Source organism: Musa acuminata, chromosome BXJ3-5 (assembly GCF_036884655.1).
Source record: "Musa acuminata AAA Group cultivar baxijiao chromosome BXJ3-5, Cavendish_Baxijiao_AAA, whole genome shotgun sequence".
NCBI classification, from domain to species: Eukaryota; Viridiplantae; Streptophyta; class Magnoliopsida; order Zingiberales; family Musaceae; genus Musa; species Musa acuminata.
In genome coordinates, this window is record NC_088353.1 from 39,238,553 (window position 1) to 39,254,118 (window position 15,566).

At 34.4% G+C, this 15,566-nt stretch overlaps 2 protein-coding genes across 3 annotated transcripts; one reads left to right on the forward strand and one right to left on the reverse strand.

The window, feature by feature from the left end:
* Window positions 1–2,937: 2,937 nt before the first annotated feature.
* LOC135638419 (RING-H2 finger protein ATL17-like) lies at window positions 2,938–3,432 on the reverse strand. The gene has a single exon (XM_065151534.1). The coding sequence runs from the start codon at window positions 3,430–3,432 to the stop codon at window positions 2,938–2,940; it is 495 nt and encodes a 164-aa protein (XP_065007606.1).
* A 4,618-nt stretch (window positions 3,433–8,050) lies between these two features.
* On the forward strand, window positions 8,051–15,242 carry LOC135584681 (transcription initiation factor TFIID subunit 14b-like). 2 transcript variants are annotated; one of them, XM_065152622.1, is made up of 6 exons: window positions 8,051–8,223; window positions 13,589–13,671; window positions 13,822–14,043; window positions 14,129–14,316; window positions 14,392–14,513; window positions 14,972–15,242. In XM_065152622.1, exons 1-6 carry the CDS (start codon window positions 8,167–8,169, stop codon window positions 15,056–15,058), a joined length of 759 nt encoding a protein of 252 aa, XP_065008694.1. In that variant the 5' UTR covers window positions 8,051–8,166; the 3' UTR covers window positions 15,059–15,242. The 2 variants fall into 2 exon arrangements, with proteins under 2 accessions (XP_065008694.1, XP_065008695.1); XM_065152623.1 differs by lacking the exon at window positions 8,051–8,223 and adding an exon at window positions 13,106–13,302.
* Window positions 15,243–15,566: the final 324 nt, after the last annotated feature.

Sequence of the window (15,566 nt, forward strand, 5' to 3'; positions counted from 1 at the left end):
TATTGTGATTGTGCTAAACTCTCGTACCAATCGTGTACCTTTGGATCACATCTTCTCAAAATGATCTTCTCTCTCTTTGAAATTATAAGATTCATCATATTATTTGGTACTAAAAAGAAACCATACGACGCTCTTACCTTCTTTGCTATAAGAGCATCTATTTCAATTTGATAAAAAAAATTTTTTTTATTCTTATATGAATCCAAAGTACTAAAATTTTTTTTATTAAGATATAATTTTTTTTTAAATTAAATTTTCTCTTTTGACTAATATAAATAGATATTCTTATATGAATCCAAAGTACTACAAATTGAAAATATTTTTTATTCATTTTATTATTTTGTTTCTGACAAACTTTCTTTCTTTATTCTTTTATACTTTATACTATTGTTGAGTGCACGTAGAAGAGATGAATAAAAAATATTCTTTTATTCTTTAATAGAATAAAAGAATAAAAGAACTTATCCTAACTATGGATATACTCACATAATTTTATTCTTTCGGAACATATGAACTCTAAAATATAACTTTAAAAATAAGAAAGATCTTATCAATTTGGGTGATGGTTCCCGTACTCCTCAATCAATATGGAATGATCTTATCAATTTATATACGGAACATGATACTTGGGAACACAAATGATGTTTCTTATTCATACAAAAAGATATTCATTCACTAAAAATTACAGATCAGGACAAAATAAATATATCAATATATTTTTGGCCAAGAGAATACTTGTGGCTCCTTCTGCTGCCTGTTGCCAAAAGAGTGCTAACTCAAAAATATAGTTTGTGCAGCTTCCAAGGTTGGCAAAAGCATAATTTGGATAGATTATAAATAAATATATAAAGCATATAATTGGACTCCTAATTAGAGTTTAACTTAATGTTGACACATTCTCTCTTAAATTAAACTAAAAGAATATTATTGACATGTTGCATCATTCCTTGGAATCTTTGGAAAACTGAGTGATGCTGTAAAAAATGATCATCCATATACAATAAGCTCGATCGATTTGTGCTTTGATCCGCGACAACATTTTTAATTTTACATTATCACATATTTTAATGTTCTAACGCTAATCTTTCATTGCAAAATCACAGTAATATGCAAAAATCTTGAACATCTTCTTTATGGAAAATATTACCAAACAAATTTACCTGGCTTTATGGATTATCGTGTTCAACAATTAATGTCCATAAAATATTCATCTAAATGATCTTGAACCACAAATAGCTTATCTGGCTTTATATATTCTTCACATTACGAGGTTAAAAAAAAAAAAATCTTTGCTCCTCCTCTCCCCCTCGCCTCCTCCGCCTCCGTTCCACCTTCTTCTCACTCGTTCAAATAACTTATCTCAATACATATGACTTTCGATACAAAACGATCCTAAATTTATTATAAAATAAAAAACTTATATAATTCATGTTAAAATTATATTTTATTATGATTGTAAAAGTTTAAGATGCTTTGGTTGAAATTGACCTGCCTATACTCGAAAATGAATTGAATTACACTCGTTCACAAAATCTACCAAAAAAAATCAAAAAATACCAAGAAGAGAAAAAGTTATAAAAATTCATGTTAGAATAATAATCAAGTATAATCATGAAAGATTGAGACCATTTGATGGAAGTTGACATTATTACACTATAAAATAAAATAAAATAAAATAAAATATTCTCGTTTAAACTTCATCCTCATCTTTGAATTTGTAATTATTTATCCAAAATTTATCATAAAATAGAAAAAATAATAGATTCTATGATAATATAATGTTCTAATAGAATTATAAAAGTTTAAGATTGTTTGGTCAAAATTAACTTTGTTGTAATAAAAAATAAATAAATTATACTCATTTATAAAACTTACCCAAAAACATGCAAAATTCGATAATTTTCCTAAAATTATTTTTAAAAAACTCAACTAAAATCCTTGTTAGAATCCATTCTATTGGAGTTGTGAAAGTTTTAGATCGTTTAATAGACATTGATCCCATTACTCTCCAAAATAGACTAAAATATACTTGTTTTAAAGACCTATATAATTAATTATCCTAAAATCATAAAACAAATCCTCTAAAAAAAACATATCCAAAAACATGCAATTTTTGGTACAAAATGATCTTAAATTCATCATAAAATGAAAAAATAAATGCAATCTTTGTTAGAATCATGTTCAAACACAAAAGCTTGAGATGGTTTGGTAAAAGTTGACTTTGTTAAACTTGAAAATAAATGAAATTATACTCGCTTACTAGGTTTATAGAGTCCAATGTGTTTTAGTTCAAAATCATGTGTATCTGACCCATCTAAGATTATAACACTTCATTTATATTTTAACTTTAGAGAATCTTAAAAATATTAATTTTTTTAAAATTTTAAAATATTTTTGAAGGAGGAAAAAGAGAAGGAGGAGAGAAAAGAGGAGGTGATGGAGGTTGAGGATAAGACAGAATGGAAGAAGGAAGAGAAAATAGATAGGGATGAGTAAAGGGAGGAGGAGATAATTTCTTTTGAACCAAACCCTTTAAAAAAAAAAAAGAAGTATATTTTATAGTGAAAATCAATTATTTAATAAAAATGAGTGAGGTCATACCTATTAATTCATGAAAAAGGGCTAAATTCTGAATAAAGGGCACTATCTATCTGGTAGAGAGCTTTTTCCAGTAAATTGTGTAGAATGAAACAAAGAGAGAGAGAGAGAAGCATAATAATAGTATTAGAAAAACGAGGTAATATAAATCTTTAAATCCGAGCATGCATGATTTGATTGTGTTTACGCGACTACACGTTTAGGCAAACTACATGGCTATGGAAGGTTTGCCCACGCAAGATTGAGTTAGAATATGCTCGTAAAATATCTTGACATACGAAGGACCACTCTCCATCTTTTTTATACGACAGTAGAGCATAGTAAGAAGGCAAACAAGAATCATACTGCCTCATCTGATCCCACTGCATTGGCTTCGACGCGGGAGCGGCATATGGGGCAGGTGGAGTGCGACGCAAACCACATGTCGATGCAGGCAACATGGAATTTGTGGTTGCATCCCGGAAGTAGTCTCCCTTTCTCGCCAGTCTCGAACTCTGTCAAGCACACGGCGCACTCCAGCCTTTCGTCGTCAGCGGCCATGACGTACACGAAGATCGGCAACGTCGACAGAACATCTCTGTTGAGCCTGGTGGTGGTGGGCAGGGAGATCTCGGTAGGGTTATCAAAGGAAAAAGCAGCCGTGCTGGTTCCATTTGAGCGCCGAGACATACAGTAGTAGATCCGACAGAGGATGTACAACACGAAGACGATGAGACCAACGTTGAGGACGGTGACTAGAGGATCCAGAAGGCGCCAATTTTCATCGCTGAGCCAGGTGGAGGTGCCTGTACCAGAAGGCGAGACGCTTGGGCTCGTTTGGTTCAGACCAGCCATCTTCTTCTTCCTACCCTGCGGTTTTGCTTATAGAACTAACTTTATAGGGGGAAGAAGAAGAAGAAGAAGAAGAAGAAGAAGAAGAGAGGAGTTATATATTAGATATTTAGGGTGGTAATTAATTGGTTCAGAGGTGATATGGAAGTGTCACAGGCATCCATGCAGCTGCAACAAGATGCATTTCCTTTTCATCTTTGGCAAATGTGACATTGTTGGTAGAGCAATGCAGGCAGCTAATTCTCGGTCAGAAACATCGAAAAATTTTAATCTCCACCTTGGTCGAATATGTTATATTATTCTTCTTCTAATAAGATCATGCATAGGTTTCAAAATAGACAGGCTCTAAACTGGAAAGAAAGAGTAGGATGAATGGTTTCCTACAATACTTTCATGAGAACCTTAACACAGATTTGACATGCAACGAATGGATGAATTGACAGTCGTCTATCAGTGGGAGGACTTGGTTTTTGTAGGGTACAAAAACACATCCTATTGGAATTGCATTGGATCTATGGGTCCAACCAGAAAAATAAAGAAGAAATATAAAAAAGCAACTGGATTTATCAGATAATTGATGGACTAAGTTCAGACAAGCAAGATTTTTTTTTGTCCAATCTTAGAAAAAAAATGCAAACACTTGTGCAAAATTTAAAATCATTAAAATAATAAATTTTCATTGCCTTATTCTCTTGTGCTTTACCATTGATATTAAATTACTTTAATATTTATACCTTCTAAAAATTAAAATATCATTATTAATTTAGTTTTACAAGGGATAAAAAGAAATCATATAAGAAAATGAGTGTTTTATGGTGAAGATGAGATTATTGAATCTTGTCACTAGTGTTATGAGTTAGGATATTTGGTATCATATTTATCATATAAGGTTTCATATCCTCGACCAGTTGTAAGTGAATCTAAAACATTATCACCAAACTATTATTGTAAGTGTTAGTTTGATAAATTATAATATTGATTAACTGGATTGATATTTCTCTAATTAGCTATCATAAATGTTTTAAGATATATATATATATATGATCAAGAGCACTAAGAGGGGGGAGGGGGGTGAATTAGTGCAGCGGAAAACTTTCGACGATTAAAACTGCATTCGTGTGATAAAAGCGATTTTGGTAAGAAAGCTGATTCGTAAATCACTTTAACTTGCAAAGATATAAAGGTAATTTGCAGTTATGTTGGAAATTTCGTAAATGAGCATAAGACAGTAAGCTACTGAGGAGGTTTGCAATAAAGATAAGATGCTCAAAGTAAATACAAACCGAGATTTAGAGTGGTTCGGTCAATCTTGACCTATATCCACTTTTGGCTTCCTTCATCGACGAGGTCACCGACGTCCACTAGAGGCCTTCCTTCAATAGGCGAAGGCCAACCATCCTTTTACAGTTTCACCCATTTTGACGGGCTTAGGAGACAACCTTTACAGAATTTCTCTCCTCTCTTTAAAGCTCAAAACTTGGAAGAAGAGAGGGAGGAGAACTTCTAGCCTTTATAACACTTTTGAGCTCTAAAAATCACAGAGTAAGATCAAACTTTCGGTGCTTTTGGGGTGCCCTTTCATTGCTGAAAGAGTGGGGTATTTATAGGCCCTAAACCAGTTTGAATTCCGAGCTCAAATCTATCATCTCCCGAAATTCCGGGGTCTAGCGGTTGCATCGCCTGGCAGAGCTCGGAGAATGAGCCTCTAGGCGGTGCCACCTCCTGTCAAGGGCGGTTGCAACTCTTGGCAGAGCTTGGAGACTGAGCCTCTGGCCGGTGCCACCTCCTGTTAGGGGCGGTTGCACCGCTTGGTAGAGCTCGGAGATCGAGCTCAGGCGGTTCCACTACCTGTCAGGGGCGGTTGCATCGTCCAATCTCGCTCGGAGACTGAGCCCAGATGATTCCATCGCCTGACTGGGGCAGTTGCACCGCCTAGTCTCACTCGAAGACTAAGCTCAGATGGTGCCACCGTCTAACCTGGGCGGTTGCACCGCCCAGCTTTCCTGGGAAACCATCTAAAACATTATCACCAAACTAATACAGCAAGTGTTGGTTTGATAAATTATAATATTGATTAACTAGATTGATATTTCTCTAATTAGTTATCATAAATGTTTTAGTGTATATATATATATATATATATATATGTTTTTGCATTCACTTTTCCAATTGAATTAGTTGGTTGTCATGTTGATGAGACCAGACCTGAACCAGATTGGACTCATATGTTCTCTAGATCAACCAATTAGCTCGACAAGCCCTTAATCCCTATATAAGAGAAAATGGGCTCTGATTGAGCCAAGAATGGTAACTTATCGACAACTAATATTAACATGGAGTGGATATTTCTATGATTTCCAAACCTGAAAAGGTATCAAACATATTATGCCAATTAGCTCCACTCACTCTACCTATCAAAAATTTAAATAATGATGAGTCTAAATGAAACTGATTATGGATAACATATATATGATTTGACACCAATTTAACCCAAAAGCTTAGGTTTTTAGGTTGTAAGTCAATCTCAATATATATAACCTAACTCTTTTAATCCTTAAAATTATACAACTATTCTTTTAGTCCATCTCACACAGGAATATTTCTCCTGAAATCTTCTATATTCATATGTGGGCTAATTATCTTCTCATTATTGTTTAGGGTTCAAACTTAGTTTTTTTCTTTTATCATGCTAGAGGTGGTTCACTCATCCATGTCTACATATCATAGTGTGGCACATATTCATTTAGTCAAATCTAAAGCTTGACTTTTGCTCAATCTTTCATTTCTTTCTTTTTGTTCAATCAAATCATAGATTACCTTTGGCTATCAAGATCATCTTGGCTTTTTTTATTATTATTTTGATTCATTTAAAGCAAATTGTATTTAACTATATGCTGATAGCATATAGGAATTGAATAATGTTGAGTCTGAGTAAAACGAATAATGTTTAACATATATTAGATTTGACATTAGTTCAACTCAAAAGCCTAAGCTTGGTTCCATATTTCTCATCCAAATTATATTTGGATGACTAAAATATTACATGATGTTAGAGTGGTAAACTGAATACTCTGACTTCAACTATGATTAGAATTTCTGAACTAAAATTCTATATAATCATAAAATTTAATTTAATATTCCAACATTGGAAATATAAAGAGTTCAAAGTTACTTTGAGAAGATTTTGATTGTCCGAGCTGTAAGCTAACTTGGATTCAAACTAGTTCTTCTTCCAACCGATCTCAAGATAAAATCTTTGAGTCAAATATCTAAACCCTATAAAATCAATCGGAGTATTCTTGATAATGCTTCTCTGATGCTTAAGTTGATAATCTAGTCGGTCAAGTTGGATTGAGATTATTATATCTTACATATACCTATGATCATTTTTTTTTTTTTTATAGTGGTGCTTGCGGTTTGTTACACAAATGAAAACAATAATGAAAACGTAAAAACTAGTCATAATTGTTATTCACTAACATCAAACCATTATATCCATCTGATATGCTTTTATAGCGTTTTTATACTGCATTATATTGCTTTTTATGATACTAAGAAAATACTACATAGTAGTAGAAAAACACTATAAACATAATATTTTATATTATATTTAATATTTTCTTAGTATTATTAAAAATACTACAACATAGTATAAAAAGAATGTAACTGAACCGATCAATAGAAAAAGTGAGGAAAAAAGCATTAGGGAAAAAAGAGCTCTCTTAGAGAATTTTGAAAATGAGGATAGAGGAAAACTAAAAAAGAGAGGTTTTTTTTTTTTTTTTTACAATTTTCCTATTAACTAATTTAAATAAATAAAATTAAAATTTTTCGAATTAAAATATTAATAAATTCATAATCATTAATAAAAAATGATAAATTATGAATATTTCAAAGAAAATTATAAAAAATAATGTCATGTCTTTAATGTATAATACGATTCCAAATGATATATATTTTTATTTTATTAATTAAATCAAATTTAATTTTATAATTTTATTGGAATGAGGGTTGATACGAATCAATTAAAAAGAATTTTAAAATAAAAGAAAAAAATAATATTTATGAAAAAAAGATACTATCGGATAAAAATAAATAAGGGGTACCATCCGATTAAAAAAATAATAGTAAAAATACTTTTTCATAAATTGTCCTAAAGTCATGGGCTTATTTGAAATAGTCCATATATGAAAGCATATTGTAGTTATTTTTCGCTTTATGATAATACTGCTCTCGTAGATTTTTGTGCCATTCTATCATAGCATTGCTTCAATTTCCTTTTAATGGTGCTTTTGCTAGTTGTAGGCTTTTATCCACATTGATACCATGATATGATTTGAGAATCTCGAACCTAAATAGAAAAATCTTTGGATATTACGGTATTCGAGGATTAGTATTAGAATATTGTTCTACTGGACAATATGTAATATATAATATTTAGGATATTAGGGTCTGCGCGGGCGCCTTCACTTGGGCTCTGCTTAGGGTCGCGCAGTTGAGCTCAAGGGCTTGCCTAACCCAATTTGAAACCTGATTCAAAATGATTTAGCTTGAGTTGAACCCAAATGTTACCATTGGTTCAACCAAGCCATGTCCCGTCCCCAATCCCGCAAGGCGAGCCCGATGGTGTGAGAAACCCTATTCTCGATCACTTCGCCTCGTTGTCGTCCTCGCCTCGCTTCCCCGCCTCCTCGTCTCCTGCGGCCATAGCTCCTCGTCGCTGCTTCCGCTTCAGTGATGATTCCGGCCACTCCTTCCAGCATCCGTGCACAAAGCAGCCCTCCATTAGTGGCGGTACCTCCTCTTCCTCTCTCTCACTCCCGGCTTTGTGCCTTGCGCCTCTCTCTCTCCCTCTCATCCCCCGTCGTCGTCCCCGTCGAGCCTCCTTGACGCCCCCTCCCTTCTCCTCCTCCGTGCTTATTCCCCCTTCCCTCCCGATATCTCTCTCCCTCCTCCTTTGTAGCCGTCCCGTCGAGCCTCCTCGATACCCCCTCCCCAAGCTCCTTCCCTCCTGCTGCTCTTCCTCCGCCATCGCTCCCCCCTACCGAGCATCCCCGACAGCCCCCTCCTCCTTCCCTCCTCCTCCTTCATGTTTCTCCCCCCTCCCCCCTCTCCTTCCCTCCCGCTGTCGCTCTCCCTCTTTCTCCTTCTCATCCATTGTCTTCCCCAAACCTTCTTGACAGCTTCCCTCCCTCTCCATCCTGCTCCTCCTCCTCCTTGCTTTTACACTTGACAACCCTAGTGGCTGACATCCACAGTTCCTCACCCCCTCTCTCTGCTTCTCCTAGCGAAGCTCTCTCTCTCTCTCTCTTCTTTCTTCTCGACAGTCCCGTACGATCTCTCTTGAATTTAATAGTAATATTAATTATTAATAATAGTTAATTTTTGTTAATTATAGCTTATGAATTATTTAAAGAATTGAATTTGTTATTAGTATTTTGAGTGCCATTGCAGTGTTAGCATTTTGAATATGATCCAAATGCAGTTTTAGGATTGTTATTTCTATTGGTAGATTTGGACAATGTAGTATTTTAATGCTTTATAAATGGTTAAATGAATTTACTTTGATGTTTTAGTGGTGATTTTTCTCCTTGAATATAGTTTTTATAATTTTTATATTGACATGCGTCTTGCTTCGTTGGGTGAGTACCTAGTGCCTCGGTCGTTTTGGAACCTTGACACCTTTTTAGCATGTACTTGCCTTTAACAACACTATGTTATATTTTCTAGTAAATACTAATCGCTTGAACAGAAGCTGGATTTCTTTGATCTGTAAATAATCCAAGTAGAGTATTCCTATTCGCATCAGGGCTACAAAATAACTAAGAAGGTTACAAAGTGTTATCCCAAATAAAATACATTTATTTCCCATGTACTTTTTCAAGTTTCAAGAGAATAAGGATTCAAAAAACTAAAGTAAATCAGACCTAACATAAAAAGCTCATCTTGGATAAAACTTGGCATACATAAGCTTCTGAAGCATGGCTATACAGATTTGTTGTGTCCTGATTTAGCTGGCAGGAGCCTTTTTTGGATTAGGATTAGCAGAGTCAATGGCAAATATTTTGAAAATTGGTTATTTTGAAATTTATGGATGGAGCCAGTCAGAAATGGGCTGGACAGGAAGCTGTCAGGTTTTATCAGTTCCAAACAATCTTTTGCCTAAATGATCAGCAGTTGAGAAATTAGTCAAAATTTATTTCATTTTGTATATTGCAGTCTGAATAGGTTAAGATTGGTCAATCTTGCACAAACATGGTTCATATTGGTGTATTCAATCAATCTTAGCCAATTGATTTACCACCTGGTATGTCATTCGGTATGCTTTACCTTTCCAGTCTGGTAGGTTTCCAGGATCAGTACTATATCAAGATTTAAATGCTTGATATAGAGTGCAAAATATAATAAAATATGCTATCAACTAAAGAAGCAGGTTTCTAGACCTGTTCCAAGGGCATTTTTTCCTTTTCAGCTTGCAGCAGTACTTGCTACCCCTTGTTGCACATGCTTCCACAGATCTTTTACATGAGGTGGATATTCATTTGTACTTCACTTGGACTTCAGTTCTTTATATTTAGGAACTTCACCTACAACCATATTTTTCTGCAATTTATAGAAAACTTTCACATTATCTTCCACATTCTCTTTATCTCCTCCACATCTTCAATTTTATGAAGCTTTCTGAAAATATAACTTTTTCAACATTAGAACCCAATTATTCGAAATAGTCCTCCAGGTGTGAAGGCACATTGTAGTATTGCTTCCCTTTTTGGTTAATACTAGTACCATTCATTATTGTATGGTTATAGCCGATCAATAATTTGCTTCATTTTGCTTTAATGGTGCTTTTGCTCATTATAGGATTTATTCACTTTGACACTATGTTATGACCTCAGAATCTTGAACCTCACGGGAATACAGTTTTGGTGGTTATGGTAATGGCTTATTGAGTATGCTGCCTGCCACTTAGAGTATTAATATTATAACATTGTTCCACTAGACAACATGTAATATCCAATGTTTAGGATATTGAGATTGAAAAGGATGGCGAAGTAGAAGCCATGGACAGGAATAAATCCAAAGAAAGGAAGAACAATTAAAGAGGAACAGCATTGTTCACTTGGATGCAATATTTACTGGTGAATAATAGCCACCCAAACAGTGGCCGGATTTCTTTCATTTGTGTATAATTCAATCAAAGTATTTTTATTCACATCAGGAATACCAAAAAAAAGGAAGGTACTACAGTTTTATCTCAATAAAAATACATTTAATTCCCTTGTGGCCTTTCCCAAAAATTTACAAATGCACCTTTTTTAAGTTTCAAGAGAAAAACGACTTAAAAACCTAAACTAACTCAAACCTAACATAATAGGCTACAATTCATCTTAGATAAAATTTGGAATACATTAGTTCCTATGTAAGGCTTAGCAAATTAGTTGAACCCTGATTATGCTGGCAGAAACTCTTTTCGGATTGGGATTAGCAAAGTCAACTTTCCTACATCAGTACTCTATTGAGATTTAGATCATTGATATAGAGCATAAAAAATAAAAGAAAAGGGTTATCAACTGAAGAGGCAGGACTCTAGACCTGTTCAACTAAGAGCACTTATTCCTTTTCAACACGAAGCAGGACTTGGCAACTCCTTGTTGCAAACTCTTCCATAGATTGTGTAAATGTGGTGCATATTTATTTGTACTTCTGATTGAACTTCAGTTCTTAAGATTTAGAAACTTCTACTACAACCATGTCTTTCTGCAATTGATCGAAACCATTTGAATTAGCTTCCACTTCTCTTTATCTCATTCATATCTTCAATTTTAGGAAGCTGTGAACATATTAACTTCTTTAATATTAGAACCCAATTATTTGAAATGGTCGTCCAGGTATGAGAGCATGTTGTACTTTTGGTTCTCTTATGGTGATACTATTTTCATGCATTGACACCATTCTAGCCTGTCATAGCATTGCTTCAATTTCCCTTTAGTGGTGCTTTTGCTCATTGTAGATTCTCTTCACTTTGATACCATGACATGACCTAAGAATCTCGAACCTCACAGGAATAGTGCTTTGGAGGTCATGGTGATGGCTCGTTAAGTACATTACCTCCCACTAGAGTGTTAGTATCCACCAGGCCACGTATAATTTTTGATGTTTTGGAGAGTGGGAGTAAAAAGGATGGTGAAGCAGAAGCCATGGAGAGGAATAAAACCAGAGGGAAGAAGAACAACTGAAGAGGAACTCGTATAGGCGTATTATTTGTTGGTGAATAACAATTGCTCAGTAGCTAGATTTCTTTCATTTGTAAATAATCCAAACATAGTATTTCTATTCACATTTAGAGTACGAAAAGAATATGAAAGGTAACTGGGTGTTATCACAATTAAATTTTTATTTAATTCCCTATCTTTTCAAGTTTCGAGAGGACTCAGAAACCTAAACTAACTCAAACCAAACATAATAAGCTACAAATCATCTTATATAATATTTGGAAGATCTCAGCTTTTAAAACTTGGCTTGACATATCAGTTGAACACTTTTTCTGGTAGCAGGAACCTTTTTTTGGATTGGGATTAGCAGAGTCAATGTCATATATCTTTAAAAAATGGGTGTTCTTAAATTTATGAATGGAGCTAGTAAAAATGGGTGGGGTAGGAAATTGTCAGGATTGATCAGTTCGAGGCAATTCTTTTGCCAAAATGATCAAGAGTTGAGAGATTAGTTGAAATTAATTTATTTAGTCTGATTAATTTCTATTTAAATTGATTTGAATAGGTCAAAGATTGGTCAAATCCTGCACAAACAGAGTATTTTATACACATTGGTCAATTAATTAATTTTAGGCAATTGAGTGCATTTGAAGTGGAAAAGAGAAGAAGCAGGATCGGATGAGAAAATAGTTCAATATCTTCTGCCTTTTCATTGTGGTTGACCTTCCTCTAGAATTTCCTGTCTTGGGCTTATAAGACCTTATCTTATATGGGACTTTCCATCTTTGATTTACTTTTTGATTATAATGATCAAGGCCATATATGCAACTCTCAGTTTTGTGCATAATATTACTTTGACCTTTATTTTCTGACGATAAGGCCAAATAGTTTCCATTTATCCTAATATCTTTTGGAAAAAATCGTGAACCTTAGATGATTTAGTATGTTGCTAATTTTGCATTTTTCTTAGCTTAGATTTTTCTTATTGTTCTTTTGTATGTTTTCTTCTTTCGTTTTTCTTTTATCTTCAACAGTAAAATTAGCTATTTGCTTGAAATGCAAATCTGCACATCTGATTTGTCAATTGGGGCTAATTTCTGTTGGATCCCTAACCAAAATCGTTTTGCATGTCTCAGCCTGATTCTTGATTCCATTTCTTGGCATCTTACATAATAGTCTTTGCATCTTTGTGATAGTAGGTGCTTTGTCTTGTGCAGAAACACACTTTCCAGTTCCTGTTCATTTTTTCATGATTGAGAATGGCTTAATCATTTTTCTATCTATTTTAGCTGAAAACTATTCCTTTATTTATCTTATAGCAGCAGTTCCTTTAATTTTAGCTGAAGACTATTCTTTTATTTATTTTACATAATAGTCTTTGCATCTTTGTTATAGTAGGTGCTTTGTCTTATGCAGAAACACTCTCCGATTCCTGTGCTTTTTTTCATGATCGAGAATGACTTATCATTTTTTCATCTATTTAGCTGAAGACTATTCCTTTATTTATCTCATAGCAGCAATTTTTCTGTTTTATTATTCTGTATTTTCTTGATTTTGCATTCTTGGTTGTTTTTATAGCCAATTATGAGACTGCAAAAGATATCAGATGAAAATTTGTCAAGTTTTTGGATTATTGGTATCCAGGAGGGTTTTCCCACAGGTCAAGAATTCAATCCTCCAGTAAAGCCTTGTGTGCATTTCTCACCTATGTGATTTTAAATATATGTTTTTAAAAACAGATGTAAATGGCTAGATTCATCTTAAACAAAAAGTTGACCTAAGAAGTCCAAAGAACATAAATTAAAACTTCTTTCATTTTAAAAACTGTAGAACAGAAAAGTGGTTTCAGAACTTCTGTTGTGCTTTTAAACTACTCTGACAACTTGAAAGCATCATTGTTTTATGATATTGACTTGCTTCTCTTGGTTGTGCTTCTGCAAACTTAGACCAGAAGGCTTAAAGATGTGGAAATAAGCTTTCCAATTGTTTATGGTACTATAGCATTTTGGCTTGGAAAGAAGGCCACTGAGTAAGTCTTTGCTCTTCTCTTAGTCTTTTATTTTCTTTTAGCTGTAGCTATTGCTACAGCTTGTCTTCTAGGAAGATTAATATGTGATATTTGCTATTTCACATCTGAGTCACAACATCTAAAATTAACTCACTCCATTGCATCTTGTAGGTACAATTCACACAAATGGACTGTTTATGTTCGTGGGGCAACAAATGAGGATTTAAGTGTGATAGTTAAGCGTGCTGTGTTTCAACTGCACTCTAGTTTCAACAACCCAACTAGGGTTGTAGAATCAGCACCTTTTGAACTTTCTGAGTCTGGATGGGGTGAATTTGAAATAGCAATTACACTCTTTTTCCACAGTGATGTATGTGACAAACAACTGGACCTGTAAGTCCTTTCAGAAACTTATTTAATCTTCTTATGATTATTAATTTTGCCTGCTAATGAATAAACATGTCATAATTATTCATAGATATCACCAGCTAAAATTGTTTCCCGAAGAGGATAGTGGGCCCCAGTCAATCAAAAAGCCTGTTGTTGCGGAAACATATGATGAAATAGTTTTCTCTGAGCCTTCAGAGGCCTTCTTTGCACGAGTACAGAACCATCCCGCTGCAATTGTTCCAAGGCTACCTTCTGGCCTAAACTTGCCAGCTCCTGGTATATTGTGATTCTGTTGTTCGCCTTCTTTGTCATGCTTTCTTATGATTTAAAGTTTAACTAATTTTTCTGTAGGTCCTATTGATCATGTCAACGAGAAGAAAAGAAGTGATACCAAGGATCATCCATTCAGTCAGTGGTTTTTGAATTTTTCAGAGGCAGATGAGCTGTTGAAACTTGCAGCTGCTCGCCAACAGGTGTGCATAAGGCTCATTTTTTACTCATCTTTTCATAGTTTGCTCGTCTGTGCATTTTTGACATCTTATTATCTATTTTGCACCTCCATAAATATCGATTGTCTCTAAAATATACTCTCATGATATAGCAGGACTAGGCAGGTGTTTTTAAGACAGGCTTATGTTGGTTGTTTTCTTTCACTATTTTGTTTCCTGTTACTAAAACATGATGAAGAAAGGCCTCTTTAATTTTTATGATAACAAATAATGGATGTTACATTGTGGAAAGTGTTAACTGTAATGCCTTCAAGGTTTTTGAATTTCTTGGTCGGTTGACTGCTGACTCTGCAATCACATTCTTCAAAATTCCTATTAAGTTAACAAAAAAACCACTAGACTGAAGGCTGTCGATGGAAAATATGTAAAAAAAGAACTGCTGGAACAGGACTAAGTCTTATGAGCTTTTTTTCTTGGTACAGGTACAGGCCCACATAGCAAAGCTGAGGAGACAGTTGAGTATGATTGATGGTTTGCCTCAACAGTCGAAGGCTGCCTCTGGACAGTAGGTCATTTCAAATTTAGTTAGGTAGGAACTTACGGATGATATAAATGTAGTTAAACCATATGTAAACAGCATTTATTTTCTGTAACAACTTGCCGATGCGGTTGCTTGATCGCATGCAAAAAGACCTGGTTTTTAATATATTGTAAGACTTTATGGTATTAATCGAGTTTCCTGTATAAGCCAAACATGTTTCAGGCAATTGATTTGCCAATTAGAAACAAATACTGCATGCAATGGAAGCGTACGTGCAGCACGCACTGGACCAGCATATGGATAGCAGACCACAGGATTCCTTGTTTATACTAGGTGCATGTTCACTTGGTTGTGGTCTTGCATTCTCTATTTGATTGATTAGATATGAGCATGCTTGTTTACTTGAAAATTTTCAAATTGTCATGACACTCCTGAGACCTTTCTTTCCAGTTCTAAAGCTTTGGACCCAGGAGAGAACAAATCGACTTCATACCAAGGTTGGAAATTTTCATTTTCTCTCATTTATTATGAACATT